The following is a 17,556-nucleotide window of genomic DNA, read 5'->3' on the forward strand; positions in this document are numbered from 1 at the left end:
AGCTTCTAGGAGAAAAACTTTTTTCCCCTGGTTTAAGCAAAGATTTCTTGGAACACACAAAGCGTGAACAGGAAAATTTAAAAATTGATAAATTGCATTTCAATAAATTAAAAACTTCTCTTCAAAAGACAAGATTAAATGAAAAGACAACCCACAGACTGAGAGACAATATTTACAAACACATACTGATAAAGGTCTTGTATCCAGAATATACAAAGGACTTTCAAAACTCAATAAGGAAATAAACAAATGAAAAACAATAAAAATGGGCCAAATATTTGTACAGACACTTAGTTTAACTTTTCCTTGTGCATACTACTATTTGGGGGGGTGGTTCTAGCTTTATAAAGGGGCTTTTGGTCAGTCTTCCTACTTCATGATTCCCCTAACCATTGTCTTTTAGCCTTTCTTTAAAACCAAAACTTTAGGTTACCAGGTGTTATGGGCTGAATTGTGTCTCCCCCAAAAGACACTGACGTCCTAACCTCCAGTACTTGTGAGTATTACCTTATTTGGAAATAGCCTTAGCAGATAATTAATGTAAGATGAGGTTTTTAGGGTGGGCCCTAATTCATTATGACTGGTGTTCTTATAAATAGGGGAAAACTGGACATACATAGAGGAAAGACAATGCCAAGACCTAGGAAGAACACCATCTACAAGCCAAGAAATGTCTGAGGCTATCAGAAGCTAGGAGAAAGGAATGGAATAGATTCTTCCTCAGCCCTCAGAAGGAACCAACATGATTTCAGACTTCTACCCCTTAGAAATGTGAGAGGATACATTTCTGTTGTTTTAGCCACTCAGTTTGTGGTACATGTTATGGCAGCCCAGGAAACTAACACATTAGAGACCAGTGGATGCCCCTAGAGCACCTGGCATCAGGACTCACTTTCCCTCATTTTTTGTCTCTGTAGATTTCCCTTACTTTCTTACCAGCGCACTTTGCATACCAAAACATGTTTTAAAAAATATTTTATCCAACAAGTTATTTACTTATTTGGGGATTTTTTTTTCTTTTCTTTTCTTTTTTTTTTTTTTTTAGAAAATCTAGTCTTCATTTTGTCGGAAATGAAAGTCTACCTGACTCTTCTAGAGTAACTTTTTGAAAATGGAGTTTGGTTTCTCTCAGGCACTTCTTACTTTCCAAGTCCAATTTATTATTTCTTTTGTGCTTTCATTATACCTAACATCCTATTATATTCTGTATATGGTATTTTGTTTCCCTTATTAAATTGCCAGTTACTCACCTTTGTATACTAGCACATAGAAAAATACCTCACATATAATAGGTATATAATAAGTGGTTATTAAATGGAATGTACTTGTATATTGGTCACATGTACATATGTGTATATAGCTGCTTGGAGCAATGACTTTAAGTCTTAACTCAAAGTTTTTATTCTTAATCCACAAATATCTGTGTTACTCAAGATTATGTTTACCTAAGAGGAATTTTCTTTTCTTTCTGATTAATATAACTAAATATAAGTCTCAGGAAACCTGTTGGTTTATGTCAAAACAAGTTTCCTATATTAGACCATAAAATGACTTATTAATAAATATTATTCTTAATTGTTATAATGCTGTAATGTAAATATAATTATACCCATTTTACAAATGTAGAAATGAAGATCAGAAAGGTTAAGTACCCGTTCCACGGTGAGATACATATAATGTACCAGAGTTGGAAATAAAGTTTATTTGGCTCTAAAACCATTCACTCACTAGCCTACCCTGACTACTTATTATGGATCCCATTATGTTATGATTATGAAACTCCTAGGTATTTTTCTATTCCCATTTGAAACAGAGTATCATAGTGACTATGATACCTTTCAAAATACCTACTTATTTCTGCTTTTAATAATATAATTCATGTCCTTGCAGTTACTCTCTATTGTTCACCTGATGTATTTGCTAGATCTAGACACCCTCAGAGAGTACAGGCTGGAAAAATAGTCAATTATTTTGAGGTGGCTTTTCCTTTTTCTTCTCAATAAGGGAAGTTTTGCACTATAGGATATTTAAATCCATATCCTAAGTCTTCTAATAAGATTTTCCTTAATAAAACTGCTTTTTTGTGTGTGCGATCTGCACCACAAATTACCATGCACTCAGACCTTGCTTTCCAGTTATTACGTTATACCATATGTAAACTTTATTTACCCAAATAGTTTTTAAGTTCCTTAAGGTCAAGAATGGGTGTTCTGTTATTCTGTATTCCTCATAATGATAATTGCCACTTATTAAAGGTTTACTGAATACCAGGAGATTTACACACATTTCATTTATTATTTGCAATAACATGGGAAATTAGGTATTATTACCCCCATTTTACAGATGTGGGAAGCCTCCGATATAATTAATCCCAAGGTCATAAATCTATTAAGTGACTATAATGATGAGTACTTAATATGTGGTTGTTGAATTGACTGATATGTAGTAATTCTCCTGAAAGATCTTTCCATCTGGCCATAATGAAGTTAAAGAAGACATGGGTTTGTATCATTATGCTATAAATTACTAGCCTGTGATTATGGGCAAGTTACTCAGCATCATTAAATCTGGGTTTCCTGATTTGTAAAATGCAAGAATAAAGCCCAATCCATGAGAGGGGTTATGAATATTAAATTAGGTAATACAGATACAAAATAATATTGATTTATTAACATGCTTGATTTTATTCCTTTTCTCTCTCCTTTTACTGAAATGTAAACTGAATTAGTATGTGTATAAATTAAGAAGTTCCAAAAAGAAAAGACACTTACTAAAGTGTCCCCTATTTTCTTTATATATATATATATATATACAATTTAATAGCCTACTAAATGATGATAAAATTCAATTCAGCACTTTTTATATGCCAACATATTCATAACTACATAAAATGTCTTCAGAGAACCATCTCAGATCAATTATTATTGCACATCCTAAGCAGGGAGCTACTTTTTAGGATGTTCATATCTCTTTTATAAATATTTAGGATTTTATTCCCTACAATATTGGATAAGAAGGCAGCAGTCTTTTAATCTAATGAAAAGGGATTTAAATATTTTTTCTTACATTCTTTTCCTCAAATAAACAGGATTATGATGTGAGAAAATTTTTTCTTGGTTGATTTAATATGACTGTTTTTCTATAATTTGAATTCTATGTCTGAATTTTATGTTTTGATCTAATTTCTCTTCAGTCTATTCTGTTGCTGAATAAAGAGAAACCTCACAACGGCCATACAGAGTTCTTTTGTTTAAATTCTACATATTTAAACTTAAAACGATATAAAATATTACTTTACATTAGAAATATCAAATTAATTCTACATTGATCCTAAATATAATCTGGGTTTTTTTTTTGTAGAAGACAAAATGTGCTACTAAAAATCCATATCTTCATCCTAATAATTCAAGAAGAACATTTTCCTTAGAAAGCACTGATCTTTAAAATTCCTTTAGGTTGATAAGCCACAGCATTTACTTGCTGATCTTAGGATATGGTGCATGATATTTCAATAGGATCTGATGAACTAAAAGGCATCTTGGAGTACTTTTTTGTGGAAATTTTAAAAATTAGAATATTAATAAATTTGTGTCGTGTATTTTATAGATGCAAGTCATATGTTTGAAGAACTGTGCATTTTAAATCTTTAAAACATAAGACTTAAGAAATTGAAACCAATCATTGATCTTCAGCTGATGTTATTGTATGCAGTTCTCTTTTATGTTGCTACATTAATATTTTCCCTGTGACATCTGTGATGTCCTTCTGGATGCAAAAAAATATATATCTCTTCCTTTAAGTGTCTTTGAATAAAGTTATTTGCTTTTCTAGTAGGTACATTGTGTATTTAAACAACTATAGACAACATATACTAGGCTCAGAGCCCTTTTGATTACTCTTAAACAAATTAGCCAGCATTCAGTCAATTCAGTGCTCTCTCCCATGTGGCCCTACTTGGGTTTCACATTAAACAGCCCCTCAGTCTAGTCCAGATGTCCAACTGTATCACTCTCCCTTTCAGAATTGTGCTGAACTTGCTCTTTTGGGACAGAATATGTGTCTGTTGTATTTAAGTAAAACATAATATATACGTAATTTTAAAATATGACTGTAAATAGTAAGTGGTTATTTTCTAGCTATATGTTTTAAGAGTATTAAGCAAGTGAAAGAGTAGAAAACTTCACTGGAAACTGTAAACTTATCCATATCAAGAAAATTAACTTGTTTATATTTCCCATGGTGGTACAATGAAAAAAAAATTTTGATCTTGTTTGCCCTGCTTTTGAATTCTTGGGCAGATATCTTTTTACTGGTCTTGTTTTGTCCTTGTTTTTGGATTAGTTAGCAAATTGCCTATCATGTAATTGAAATTAAATTAACTTACAGTCATGGCTACCTATATTTTAAGTATCCATTCTTCCTCTTGTCACTATCACAATTCTATTTCCATTATTTCAAATTTGATTATATTAATTGTGGATGTTAAGTCGCTTTCATATACATTTGCCTCATGACAGGAATTTGAAACAATAACCTAGGAAGAACTAGGACTTGCATCAGTATTTTAAGTTCTCAGATTTTAATTTATATCCTTCCCTGGATCATTAATGAAAATGATTTCACCTATATCTAAAAAATTATCAGCTAACATTTCTATAGCAGATCATGATTTTACATCTTAAAATTGTAATATAAAGTGAATTGATAGTATTTGTTCAAAATATCTATTTGCTCAGTAGAGAACTTCAGTACGAAATATCTAAACATGCACACATGTACATAAAAATACTCATCTAGGACAGGACCACAAAGTATTACTTTGAATACCTGCATGATAACAACCATATGCTTTTAGATGAACATAGAAAACTCTGGTCTGTGTGCCAAGTGCAAAATTTAACTGTAAAATAGTGACCACTATAATTAAAATATACAATTTACCAGTAAGAATAATTTATTTTAAAAAGCCATTGCATTAGATTTGATATCACGGTGGTACAATGATATTTTGTACCTTCATATTTTTCTCATTTTAGCTTTTTATTAGTTAAAACAACTGGTCTTATCTTAATATGGCAAATTAAAATATACTATTTTCTGAAGACCAGAAATTTAAGATTTTCTAGATCTTGATCCTGCCCTAAAAGTCTTAGCATATGTCAAAATATTAAATAGGTTTTAAGATTCCAGGAAATTTATATTCAAAACATAAATACACACTTGCTACAACCTAATGTCCACACTTTTTTCACTTAACTTTATTTTAAATAAAATACAGATTGAGTGCTTTTTCACTTATAGGCCTATGATAAATTTAAATTAATGGGAATAACAATTACTTTTTAACATCACAATATATGATTTTTAAAGTTGAAGTAATGTTTATGAATAGAGAAATAGATGGCTGAGGAACCAGGAATAAAGGAGAATTGGGAACCTCCTTCTACATGCTATTTTTGTCCATCACCTAAAATGTGGAGGCAAAAAAATACAAAAAGTAAAAAAAAAAAAAAAAAAAAGGGCCAGCCAAAAATATAAGTGATTATGTAGTGAAGTGTTTTTTAAAAAGAGCTACTGTGTTTTAATTACATTTTACTTAGCAGTGGAAAAGAGACTCTGGAACAGTTACTCCTATATCTAATGATGATTATTATATATTATTATCTTGACAGTTAAAAATCATACCAGAATACACACTGTTGCTTATTTGAGTATTGAGATAGGAAATACTATACTATTAATCATCATCAAATGTTGCTTACTTTAATAATTTGATTCCACTTATTCTTCTAAAATATGAAGTTTTAAAAATTTCATCTTGAATCATCACTACACTATAATAACTGATTTGCAAATTAGTTATTCTAGCACTTTCAAATGTTAACATTCAATCATATCTTTCCTAAGCTTTGACATAGAAGAAATGCATGTTCCTTTTAAGATGGCCTTATAGGTTTGGTCTGAAGTTTCTGGATTAGCAGAATGGACATCAGAACGCTGTTGCATCATTGACAGTCACTTTTTAGTAAAAATATCTGAAGGAGAAAACTATGGAACAAGAACTATTTGGGCCCAAATGGCTTTTACAATAGTTCCAAAATGTAAGACAAGGAGAAACTGTTATATTAGCTATACACAGAATAGCCAAATTATAGAATAATTATTCTTAAAGATCAGTGAGTTATTTTTTAATTTAGGAAATTATGTTTCCAAAGCATAAATTTTAAATTCAGGGCAGACTTCTTTATCAGCAAGTTGTGCACATTGTACATTTAGAAGAAGGAGGGGAGTAGACTGTATTTTAATACAGTTGTGATAATTTGGTTGCATTTCCAAATTAAAATTTTAACATAAGATGTTGTCAGTTTTGCTTTATAGTGAACTATCACTATATATAACTAATCTGAAAAACTAAGGCATATAACTAAAATAAAATTAGCATGATATTGCTTTATATGGTCAAGATAAAGGACCTATTTTTTTCCTAAGTAACTACTGTACTGATTAAATATAAAGAAGAGCAGAAGCTACGTCTCCAAACATGTCGGTGATTTTTTTAGCTTTTCACCTATCAATTCCAGAAACTGTCCCATTATTTTCATGTTAAAAGATAATTAATATCACTTTAATTATACCAATTAAATGTGTTTGAGGTCCAGGTAAATCATTTCTTCTTTCATAGTATTGGTTATATGTAGGATTCCTTCTTAGTACACAAAAGAAATGACGGGTAGTTTGGATAAGGATTGGTGGTTTTTTTACTTCCTCCGCAAAAGAGCTGATATTTTTGGCCGACTGTTTTTTGGGGGGGAGGAGGGGGTGAGAAAGAGATAAAGGCTGTACATAGAATTATAGAATAGGCCTACACTAAAATTCTTCCTTGACTAATGAGGATGGGGGCTGGGAGAAAGAGGTGAGGTGGATTAACTGAAGTGTAATAATGGCAGTGTAGTTTGTTGTTGTTGTTGTTGTTGTTTTAATGTACAAACTCTTTTCCCGTCTCCTGTCCCCCTCCTTGTCTGTGCTGGTACCTCTGGACCGTTCAGAAGCCATTTTAGAACTCAGGAAGCAAAATATGTGAGTTCCACTTGTGCTTTTGCAGGTGCTGTGGTGGCAAGGATAACCTTTGCTCAATGGCCGGGTGTGTTACCATGCTGTTATTTCATGTCTTTGGGAATTAAAGACACTACAGAAAATTCCAAACCCACATCCTAACACCTGAAGCTTGCACAATGTTTCTGTAGCAGATGGCAAAACATTTCACTGGAACCTTAATTTACCAAGTCAATATCCAAATCTGGAGAGTTTTTATTCTTTGAGACACCGCTTGAAGATCCATACTCGATATTCGGATCTATTCCGGGTAAAAACAAAACAAGAAGACCCCTTCTAGGTGTTTTGCACGCCCGGGCCCCACCCAAAGTGCCGGCGGGCCTGCAATCTCTATTTCGTGCCGAGGGTCTTTCCGAAAGAACGTGCATTTTCAGTCCTGGACTACTAGTAGTTTATGGGGGAGGTGGGGGGGAAGGCAACACCACAGGGCAAATTCCCGAATTGTCTAAGGGGCTGAGAAGCCTGAGGTACATTTGCCTCCTCGCTGTTGGACGCAAGGCTCGGAGCCCGGCTGTCCTCAGCTGTCACGGGGGGAGGAGGAGGGAGTGCTGGCATTGGCATTGGGCGTGGAGTTGCTCCAGCCGCCGCGCCGCGTCCCGCCGCCAGCTCACCTCCACGGAGAGCTAGGCACTCACCGGCCCGCTTGCCCCTGCTCCCACGTCGCCCTCCGGCCCCAGTCCTCAGGCACAGGTCGCCGGGACCATCCAGTGGGATGGCCGCCGCCTCCTCAGGGACCGCTGCCTGAAGGCCAGGGCCGAGGGACCCTGGCCGCCCCGGTAGCCCGCAGCTCCCGGGGCGTTGTGGCAGCTGCCGGTAGACGCCGGGGCCCGCTCCCCCTCCCCGCCCCCAGCTCCCGCCTCCTGCCCGCTGAGCTGTGCACCCGCTCGCCCTAGCCGGCTGGCGCAGCAACGCACACACTCACTCCGAGGGCGCCTCCAAGGTTACCCGCGGGGTGGGGGCTGGGGCAGGCTCCGGCCACTGGCCTTCTCCGCTGCTTTCCTATTGCCGCGGCCCTTTCGCCGCTCCAGGGCGACCGGGATCCAAACCCCGAAGCAGAAAAGGCTCCAAAGTCCGGAGAGGGAAGTCGAGCTGGGAGGCAGACAGGCGTCCGGGCGGGGGGCGGCCTTAGCTGGCTCTGGGCGCCCGGAGAGCCGGGTCAGGCGAGGTCGCGGCAAGAGGGGGCTGTGGCTCCGGCTGGCGCGCTCTGAGCCACGCAGCCTGGGCCGGGGGCAGCGCGCAGGGGCTGCAGGCAGCACCGAGGCGCCCGAGACGCCCCGGGCCCGATGGGGGGCAGAGACAAGCGGGCGGCCAAACCTGCCGAGGAAACTAACTAAATAAAAGGAGACTGTTATTTAAGGCGCGGAAATTTGAAATATTTGGACAGGAAGAGAAAAGAAAAGAAACCTTAGCGAGGGAGGGAAAAGAAAAAAAAAAAAAAACCGGGGGCAAACGGTTTTGAAACCCCCCCCCCCCCACGCCGGAGTCTTTCGATGAAGGTAGTTTAGGGCAGTCAGGAAAGCTGACGGAACGACCCTTTCTCGCTCCAGCACTGTGATCTTCCAGCGCTTCTGGACTATTACTTCTACCCGCCCCCCCGCCCGGCAAAAGCCGAAAGCACCTTTTTGGGAACTGAGATTTCGAAACCAGTCCCGGGCTACGGATTCCACAACGTTCGTTTCATGATCAGGAAAATTTATAATATTACCAATTGAATTGCTTTTAGATTTTATCTATTTATTACTCACCCAGGGTGGTGTGTGTATAGGAGCTCATCACCCCATTGTGAGATGCGTAATGTTTATCAGAAAACTATTGATTCACTACCGAAAGATGGTAAAATGAGGTTTGCTCAGTGGCTCAAGGACCAGAATGTGGCCTGAGGTGCGATTAGCGTCCCCCACGTATAAGCTTGAATTCAATTTACTGGGCAAAAGCTGAGCCCGAGTTTCCAGAAGTGGATGCGAATACAGTGAAGAACTGAATTTGAGAGCGCATCCCTGCTTAAGTATCCTCCATCCTTTATATAGTGTTGTCTCCTGGGATTCTGATCATTCTGTCCATTTGCGCTTGCCGCTACTCTCTGCATCTGAATTAAGACCCTTCTCTACCTCAGCTCGTTACAAATTAGATCCCATTAAACTCAACAGCACCTTCTCTTCCATCGTATACATCGTATACATTCAAAGTCTTGCTGAATATTGTCGAGGTTTTTGAGAGATTGAATAATGGCTTTTCATATTTCCTAGAGGGGGACCACATAACTCATTTCTAAAATACTTAGATTAGTAAAGCTATTTCCTGCAAAGAGCCAAAGAAATGTGCCGATGTTTTAATGCTTAGCAAATTTTAGGCTAATGAAGAGAGCGAGAGAGAGCTCCCACTCCCCTTACTGTGCTCCAACCACTTAAGAACAAAGCAACTGTAGAAGTGCTTCTCAGCTTTAGACACCCTATGCCTTTAGATTTGAAATCTCTAAAGAGTAATTTTAATGCTGAAACTTGGATACTGAAAAGTTAATTAAACCCCACTTTAAATTCAGAAATGTCCGTCTTTACAGTTGTAACTTGTAAAAAGGGTTGTTTTTATTTTTTAGTAATAGGCTTGTGTTTAGAAAGTATTCAGTTTTCCTAAGCAGTGTATTTTGTATACTGATTCTGGTTTTAAAATTCAAAACACAACACTTTTTCCTTCAAAACATCCCAATTTCTACTTTTTTCTAAACTTTAAAATTGAATATTTTAAATTTAATTTCATGTTACTGTCAAAAATTAATTTATTCAGTAATTTGTGGTAGGGGTGGCAGAAGTTGAAGTCTTACTGCACTCAAGGAAGGTGAACTTTAGTGATAAGTGAAAAGGATAAAACTTTTTCTCCTATATTCTTTTATACTATCATGGAAAATAAATTATTGAAAACCACTTGCCTGTGACCATTCCAATCCTTGTTAGGGCAAGCATCAGAACCATGTCCTTCAATAAACCTTAAAGTATTTTGTTCTTTTTGGAGCCAGGGCAGGGAGCTTATACAGCAGAAGGAGGGAGCTTTCACATAAAACATCTTTGTTCATGTCGGAGATGATGAATAAAGTATTTATAAATTTATAAATGGTAACTGCATTGAAATCCTTTGGTGAAAATCTTTGATTAAAATTAAAGTAAGTAGTAGATGCTGGACAATTCTCTTGGAAATTTGATATTTCTATTTCAATTTTTTTTATTTTTAGCTAAATGTATTCTTAACAAGATTTTATAAGCCTCTACTAAAAAAGTTTTGTGGAAATCAAGTACCATATATAAGAGTGGCTTATTTACTTATTGTAAAAGTTTCTATATTTATTATACTGCAGTTAAGACACTTACATGTATATATAATTAATTAATTAAAACCCTTACATGTAATTTATATATTTTTTTCTTGCTGCACTTTTTATCTCCTAAAAATTTGTATTTGCATTATGTTTTAAGACTTAACATTTTGTGATGTTACATTTCTGACATGCAGGGAGAAAAAATGTGATAGTATACTTATGGTATAATTTTGGGAAATGTATTATTTAACCAATTGTTTCACTTTGTGATCTAAAAAAAACAACTAGTGGGAAGCACTTTTAAGGTGGTATTTTAAAAGTGACTTTTAGAGCTAATATATATTTGTTTTCAGATCGCTACTTCTGAAACCCGTTTTTCAACTATTTAACTTAACTTTGAGAAAAGGGGAAGATTGAACATTAGGAAAAATTCACATTGCAATAATTTCAGCTCTTCAAAAAATGTTGTCCTTATTTTGTTGTAAAGAGAAATATGAGGCGCCAAGTAAAATCTTTGGAGGGAGGCATGAGGAAAGAAAGAATAAATGAATCATCAGTAGTTTTTTACTTGGTCTACTTTTCTAATGTTGAGATTTACAACATTGTGATCTTTTAGGTACACTTCTTAGCAAGTGGCAAACTATGTGGGGGTAATAGAGTGGAAATCACAGAAAAACATTGTCCTGTTTTGAAAAAGTATTTTAATTAGGCAAAAGAAGCATCAGGACAAACCATTTTTAAAACAAAAATCTCTTAAGCTGGGTTTTGAGACTGGCAAAGGGAGAAGCAAGGAAAAAGTCAAGGCAAGATAACATATTCAGGAGAAAGCCAAAGCTATTTGCAATTACATGTTAGAACTCAGGATTTTGCAGATGAAAAGGATGTTGCTTAAATATATTCATAAACCTGTAATAAGATTTCCACTTCGCAGTCTGAGAAGATTTAACTAACTGCTTAAAATATGACAAAACTGAATTTTAACAAGTGATAGTAAAATAGGACAGCCAACCAATTAACTGACAAAACAGAAGGCGGTGTGGGAGAGCCCTCCCCACATTCATTGCAAATTTGAAGCTCCCTCCGCCTGGTTTCCCTCCATCAGGCTAACGACCTCGTTCCTCCGGTAGAGCCTGGCCAAGTCGCAGGCGGTGTCCCCCTTATGGTTCCGATGCCCCACTTTGCTGGCCGTGTGCTTCATGAGGAACTCCACCACAGGGAGGTGGCCTTCTTTGGCAGCCAAGTGCAAGGGCAGGTTCCCTTCATTATCCTCGATGTTAACATCAGCTTGGAACTCCAGTAAAGTCTGTAAAGTGTCCAGGAAACCTGCTCTGGCTGCATCGTGAATGACAGCGAAACCAGTTCGGTCTTTCAAATCGGGATTAGCACCTCTAAGTAGTAGTCTCCTGGCAATCTCGGGATTTCCAAGTTTCATAACCTAGGAAAGAAGAGAAAACGGGAGAATCCTTCAAGTGCTCTTACAAGAATATTTTAAAATATCCATGTCTCCTCTTTATATAACTTTATTTTTGGTGAAAGAGTGCTTGGGGAAGACCCACCTGGTGGGGTCTGAAGGGCTCAATTGCAGGAAAGAAAGTCCTAGTAGGTAAAAGTAGAAGAAGACCTCTAAAAATTGAGCTTCTATGATGGAATATCTTAAACGGGCCCAAAAGTAGGATAAATTGATCAATAAAATATAACCAGTAAAACTTGTAGAAAATTCACCCCACAACTCAGTTTCCCATCTTCCATGAAGAGTTGTGTAATTTCATGAATTTATGAAAATAAAAGAAATGGAGTTTGAGAATCTCTTGTTTGCTTGCTTATGCTCATAAATCATAAAACCTGGGTTATTAATTCTGAAATATCAAATGTAGATAAAATTTATTTTCTAAATAGCTACTGAAAAGAAATAAGGAGAGTGAGTTCTGTTAAACACCCCAAGAAGTGTTTCCACACCTCAGACGCCATCACCTAGTATAAAAATGATCTATTAAAACACCGGACCTGATATTTTCTTAAATTATTAATTTTCACAAGTTCTCTCCAAAAAGATATAGCTCAAATTTCCAAGTGTTTTTTAAAAATATTTTTTCTTTGCAAGTTACTTCATGTTGGCTACCGGGTGTGTTTGGTGCTTAGAATCCTTCACCTGAAATTTTAAAATGTTACTGATTGTTCAAGTGTTAAATAGTCAATGGTATTCTACATTGCTTATGATACTGATTTGTCTAAAGCTGAGTTCATGATATGCTATGTATTAGACAGGAGATGATTGCATAGCAACCGTTCTTGAAAAGCATGAAACAGTGATCCTACTATATCACTTACTGTTTCTTAAAGTTCTAACTAGCTTACTGATTTTTAAGTGAGCAAACGAAGAGAAAATAAGATATTTAATGTGTATTTTGAGACAGACAACTTTGTCTTCTGGTTTGAGCGCATTTAATAATCAACTGGTGATGCCATCTTATTTCCTTTTGCAGTTATTATCGGGCATTTAGGAATAGCTATTTGTAAACTGCCACCATTTTAAAAGTCAGAATGTGGTATTAAAATTTGCTATCAACATACAAATAATTCACATGACAAAGACTTAACCTACTGTTGTTTGAATACATTTCACTTTAATAGGGGCCTCTGTTAGGCTCTCCTAATTATAAAATGTCTTGTAGAGCAGCATGCAATTATATAATACATATAATTTAGTTGTGAAAAAAATGTAGTCTCATTAACATGCCAGAAAATAGTTCAGCATTTTAACTGGTTTCATTTATATTTAGGTATATTCATAACAACCTAAATTTATAATAAATAGATTACATACTAGATACTCAAATGTTTGTGAAATTAAATATCCATTGAAAAATCCATACAAAGTTGATCTATCACTTAAACTGTTTATTTATAAAATAATCACAAATTAAGTAATAAAATATATTTAGAATAAATAATATTTTATAAATGCAAACTATATAGATGGCCAAGATATTACGCTTCTCGGTTGATAAAACCCTGCTGACTTAGCCCTTCCTTTGGGGCAGTGGTAAAAATGATACATAATTTATTTTTTGAGAATTTCAATAAAATATACTTTTTGGTTAAAAATGAACACATTCTAATTTTTGCCACATCTACCTCTAGAGATTTAGTCACATTTAAGGACCTGGACTGGGAAAAATAAGGGACAGACACCTTGGATCTTTGTAAAGCAAATGTGCGATTAAGGCCTTTGATATTATCCTGATTGAAAAGCTTATACTAGGAAGGGGAGAAAAGCTTTTGCAACGGAGTTAAATGAACATAATTATAGAAGAAAATTTGTCATCTTCCACAGAAATAATGGTAATATTGGAAATTGTTTTGAAGAAAGTTCTTTCTTGAATTATGACACAACTTCAGAGTCAGGATTATACATACTGAATATAAGCCTTGAGACTCCTGTTTGTCTATGTTTCATTATATGTGCTAGGGTTAAGCCACAATAAGTGGGTGTTAGTATATTGATAAGTGTGGTTAATATAAACAAGATTGCAAAGTTGTATTAAAAATGCCAAAACTTTTTTTGTCAGTATTAATCTCCCAGTCTTCCTGTTCGTCAAAAGTCCTGTAAGATCTTATTCTGAACATGGGTTAAGTTGCTCATTCTTTGTGAGATTTATATAATCTTTTGGGTTTTCAATAGGAAACTTTTCAATGTGTTAAATCTGTAGCACTGTTATCGCCATCAAACCTATTAAAAACTACTAGCTGGACAAAGAAAAAAATTCCTTATTCCACAGAACCTACCCGAAATAACAAGATTAAATAATTTGGTATCTATGCATAAGCTTCCTTAATACTGAAATTTTTGCAAGGTCAGTATATTGTTTTAAAATGCACAGACTGAACTTCGTCTGTTAATAGTGTATCTCCTGCCACTTAAATTTCTAATTCTTGTAAAACAAAGCATTCTAAAACCTTCTCCCCAATGGATTTTCCAAAAACAGCTTCAAGTGTTGCATTTCCGAATAAGAATAGTTCATAAGAATACCATCAGAACTGTGATAAAGCAACTATTTGAGACTACTTTGCCATTTTTCTGTTTCTAAGCCTTTCAACTAAGTTACTTGATAACTAACATTCAGAGGAGGAAAAAAAATATCAGGTACAATACTTGGCAGCTGAACATGTTTCATTTCTTGCTTGTAAATCTAATTACTGAAAATTAGAACATACCACCACATGACCGCAGAGATAAAAATACTACAAACTGAGCTCTGATTAGAAAATTCAACTTTTTATTCCTCCTCAATCCTGAATGGGTGGATGGTATTACATTAACTGTGAAATGTACATCCTGTCCCCGTGCCCAGGCCACCCATTCCAAATGAGGAAAGGTCGTTTGTCAAAACTTGAAGCATTTGAAGGAAAAACACCCTCGCCAGTAGTCAGGAAAATTAACGTTAAAGTCAATTATTGGAGCAAAGCACGGAAACCACTAATAGCAGTGTATTTACTTCAAATAATAATCATAATAATGTGTTTACAGAGCTGTCTTAAAAAAAACACACACACCTCGGCGCTGCTACGACTACTTTTAAATCCGAACCGTCACAAAAACATTCCAAAAATTAAGACCAAACCTGGAACCCATTTGATATCGAGGAGGTTATTGAATTTGACGAGTTTGTTCAAAGTACGTCATTTTGGGGAGTTGGATCCACTTAAAGATATAAAATATGGCAACCAACTAGGCTTTAAAAAGTGAAATTTTGTACCCCTGAAAGCTTAAAAGCCGTTATTCCAGAAACCCGGGTCACGTAGGCAACATTGTTGACCTGTTTTCCCCACCTCTCTGGATACCAACCTGCAGCGCAGTCCTTCCAAATCCATTTTGTGCATTGACGTTTACATTATTTTGCAACAAACTAGTAAGTTGCTCTAGGTCCCCCCTGGCAGCTGCAGACGCCAACTCGTTCCCCCAAGGCTCGGCCATTCTTTAGGGTCCTGACGATCGGGAAAAGATGAATTAGTTGTTTTTCTTTTTCCCCTTTCCTTTGCTCCTAACCAGGCTGCATGATGGCATCGGAGACTGACAGAAGGACTGGGATGGTTAATCTGGAGTAGAGCTTGGTAGTAAATACTAGTAAGATCAGCCTGCCAAAAGCCCGCCCCTCGATTCACACGTGATTATTCAGCAAAACTGAGCCATTGGAGAGGGGCTCCGCTCCTCGCTTTTTAGCTTAACCCCTGTGAAGAATTCTGGTGACTCAACAGAAAGACACACAGACATATATATATTCCTGGCAAATTACTCTGGACGTAAAATGTAGGCAGAGATGTCACGTATCTACACTACAGATCTCTGTGAGGAATGTGTGCGGAGACTTAAGGGACTAGATCAGGGCACAAAATACCGCGGAAGAAAAGACATTTCGGGGGGGGGGAAGAAAAGGCATTAACCCACCCTTGTTCACGGTGGTGACTTGAGCCGCGCGAGCCAGAACCGCTGGGGCAGGTCCTCGGAGGGGCTCGGTCTCCATCCGTCTCGCCGAAGGGGTAGTGCTGAGTCCTCCGCTGCAGGGAGAGCGCCGCGGTGGCTGGATGCTGACGTGCTCGGGAGGGTTAAAGATGATCGCCAAAGGCAAACGGGAGTAGCAGTTCCGTGGCCCTCAAGTTACAGGTCTTCACGACTCTTCAGTTGCCTCCGCTTCTCAGGAGGAGCCTTTTTTCGCGTCCGGGCCGAACTGCTGGCTAACGCCGCATGGGAAGACTGCGTAGCCCGCCCGCTGGGCTGCCGCAGCCCTGCGGAGTCTCAGAGGCCGTGGGAGCCAGGCTCGGAGCGCGTCTCCGGAGACTGCCGGGCGCGCGGCAGGCTCCGGGCAAGTCGGTCATGCCGGCCCCACCAGGTCCCGGGACTCCCAGCAGCGTGAGGAAGGGAGCGAGTGATGCGGGAAGCGTCTATGGGGCCCGGGCTGCTGGGGCAGCGCGCGGCAGCATCGCGGCTGCACAGGGCAGCCCACCGGTAACTTCCCGCCTACGACCGAGCCAGTTCAGCCTTCCCACTGTAGACGCTCATGGAGCAGCAGCCGCCGTCTTTTCCTTCCTTTCCCAGTTTTCTGGGGGCCTCCGGAGATCGAGAGCGACCAGAGAAGCGCAGGCCAAGGTCTGAGTATGGGGAGTCGCCACAATGCCAGAGCGCAGCCAGTCCCACCGCCCTCTCGGCGAGAGCCCAGCGACTCCGACACCCGGTGCCACTTCGCCAACCTCTCGCCGTCCCCGGGCCTGTGCCCCCAGCCTGTGCCGCCGACAGGGCAGCGGCCGCCAGCTAACTGTGCCCCGGAGCCGAGCCGGGCAGCACTTCTTCCTCCAGAGCCGCAGCGCTCCCAGTGACAGTTTCTTTTGTAGCTGGTCCCCCCAAATCGCCGGTCCCTGCTCTCTTCACCCCTACAGACACTTGCGCGTTGTCCTCCTTTGAGCTCTTTTCCTTCCCTCCCTCCCTGGCTTCTTTTTTCGCTCAAACAATTGCTGCTTCTGTTGCCGCTGCAGAGACGGTGCCGGTTTCTTCTCTCTTTTTTCCGACCTCATCAGCTTTTTTTGAAAAGAAAAAAATTGAGCGCTTTTTGAGTTGAAAAACCCGCCCCCATTTTAACGGCAGAGTTTTAAGGAGGCTCGGCTGAGTTGCAGAGCCGCGGGAGCGGGAAGGCCGGGCACCGCCCACGCCCCGCCCACTGCCCAGGAGGCGCTCGCGCTCGCAAACTCGCTCGCTCCGCCCCCCGCCCGCGCCCTTTCTCCCGCCTCCTCACTCCCCACAGCCCTCCCTGAGTCTCAGGCGCTGGTTCCCACCCTCCCGCCCCGCGGCCAGTCCCCAGCTGAATCGGCGTTCTGCCCCGCGAAGCCGGTTTTGGCCTCCTCAGGCAGGCTGGCTGGCGGGATGGAGTCTGCGACACGAAACCTCGGACTCCTGGAGCCCGGCGGGGGCGGGTGAGGGGGAAGAGGCTTGTTAATTAAGACGGCTGCGGAAAGCCGCAGGGCCTTAGAGGCTCGGCGGCGGTGGCTGCTGGAAGGCGGAGAGCGAGCTGGCGCGAACCAAGTTTTCCCCGGCCCTGGCGGGGCAGGCCGGCTCGCCTCCGTGCTCCCCCCTAGGCTCTCGAAGT

The 17,556-nt window shown here is 39.1% G+C and overlaps 1 protein-coding gene across 2 annotated transcripts; it reads right to left on the reverse strand.

Moving 5' to 3' along the window:
* Positions 1–11,098: 11,098 nt before the first annotated feature.
* CDKN2C (cyclin dependent kinase inhibitor 2C) lies at positions 11,099–17,106 on the reverse strand. 2 transcript variants are annotated; one of them, XM_025871573.2, is made up of 3 exons: positions 15,867–17,106; positions 15,267–15,406; positions 11,099–11,855 (listed from the first exon to the last, which is right to left on the reverse strand). In XM_025871573.2, the coding sequence occupies exons 2-3, from the start codon at positions 15,393–15,395 to the stop codon at positions 11,478–11,480; spliced, it is 507 nt and encodes a 168-aa protein (XP_025727358.1). In that variant the 5' UTR covers positions 15,396–15,406; positions 15,867–17,106; the 3' UTR covers positions 11,099–11,477. The 2 variants fall into 2 exon arrangements, with proteins under 2 accessions (XP_025727358.1, XP_025727359.1); XM_025871574.2 differs by lacking the exon at positions 15,867–17,106 and having other exon boundaries at positions 15,267–15,545.
* Positions 17,107–17,556: the final 450 nt, after the last annotated feature.

Source organism: Callorhinus ursinus, unplaced genomic scaffold (genome assembly GCF_003265705.2).
Source record: "Callorhinus ursinus isolate GAN/ISIS: 27379988/994484 unplaced genomic scaffold, GSC_fseal_2.0 scaffold9, whole genome shotgun sequence".
NCBI lineage: Eukaryota > Metazoa > Chordata > Mammalia > Carnivora > Otariidae > Callorhinus > Callorhinus ursinus.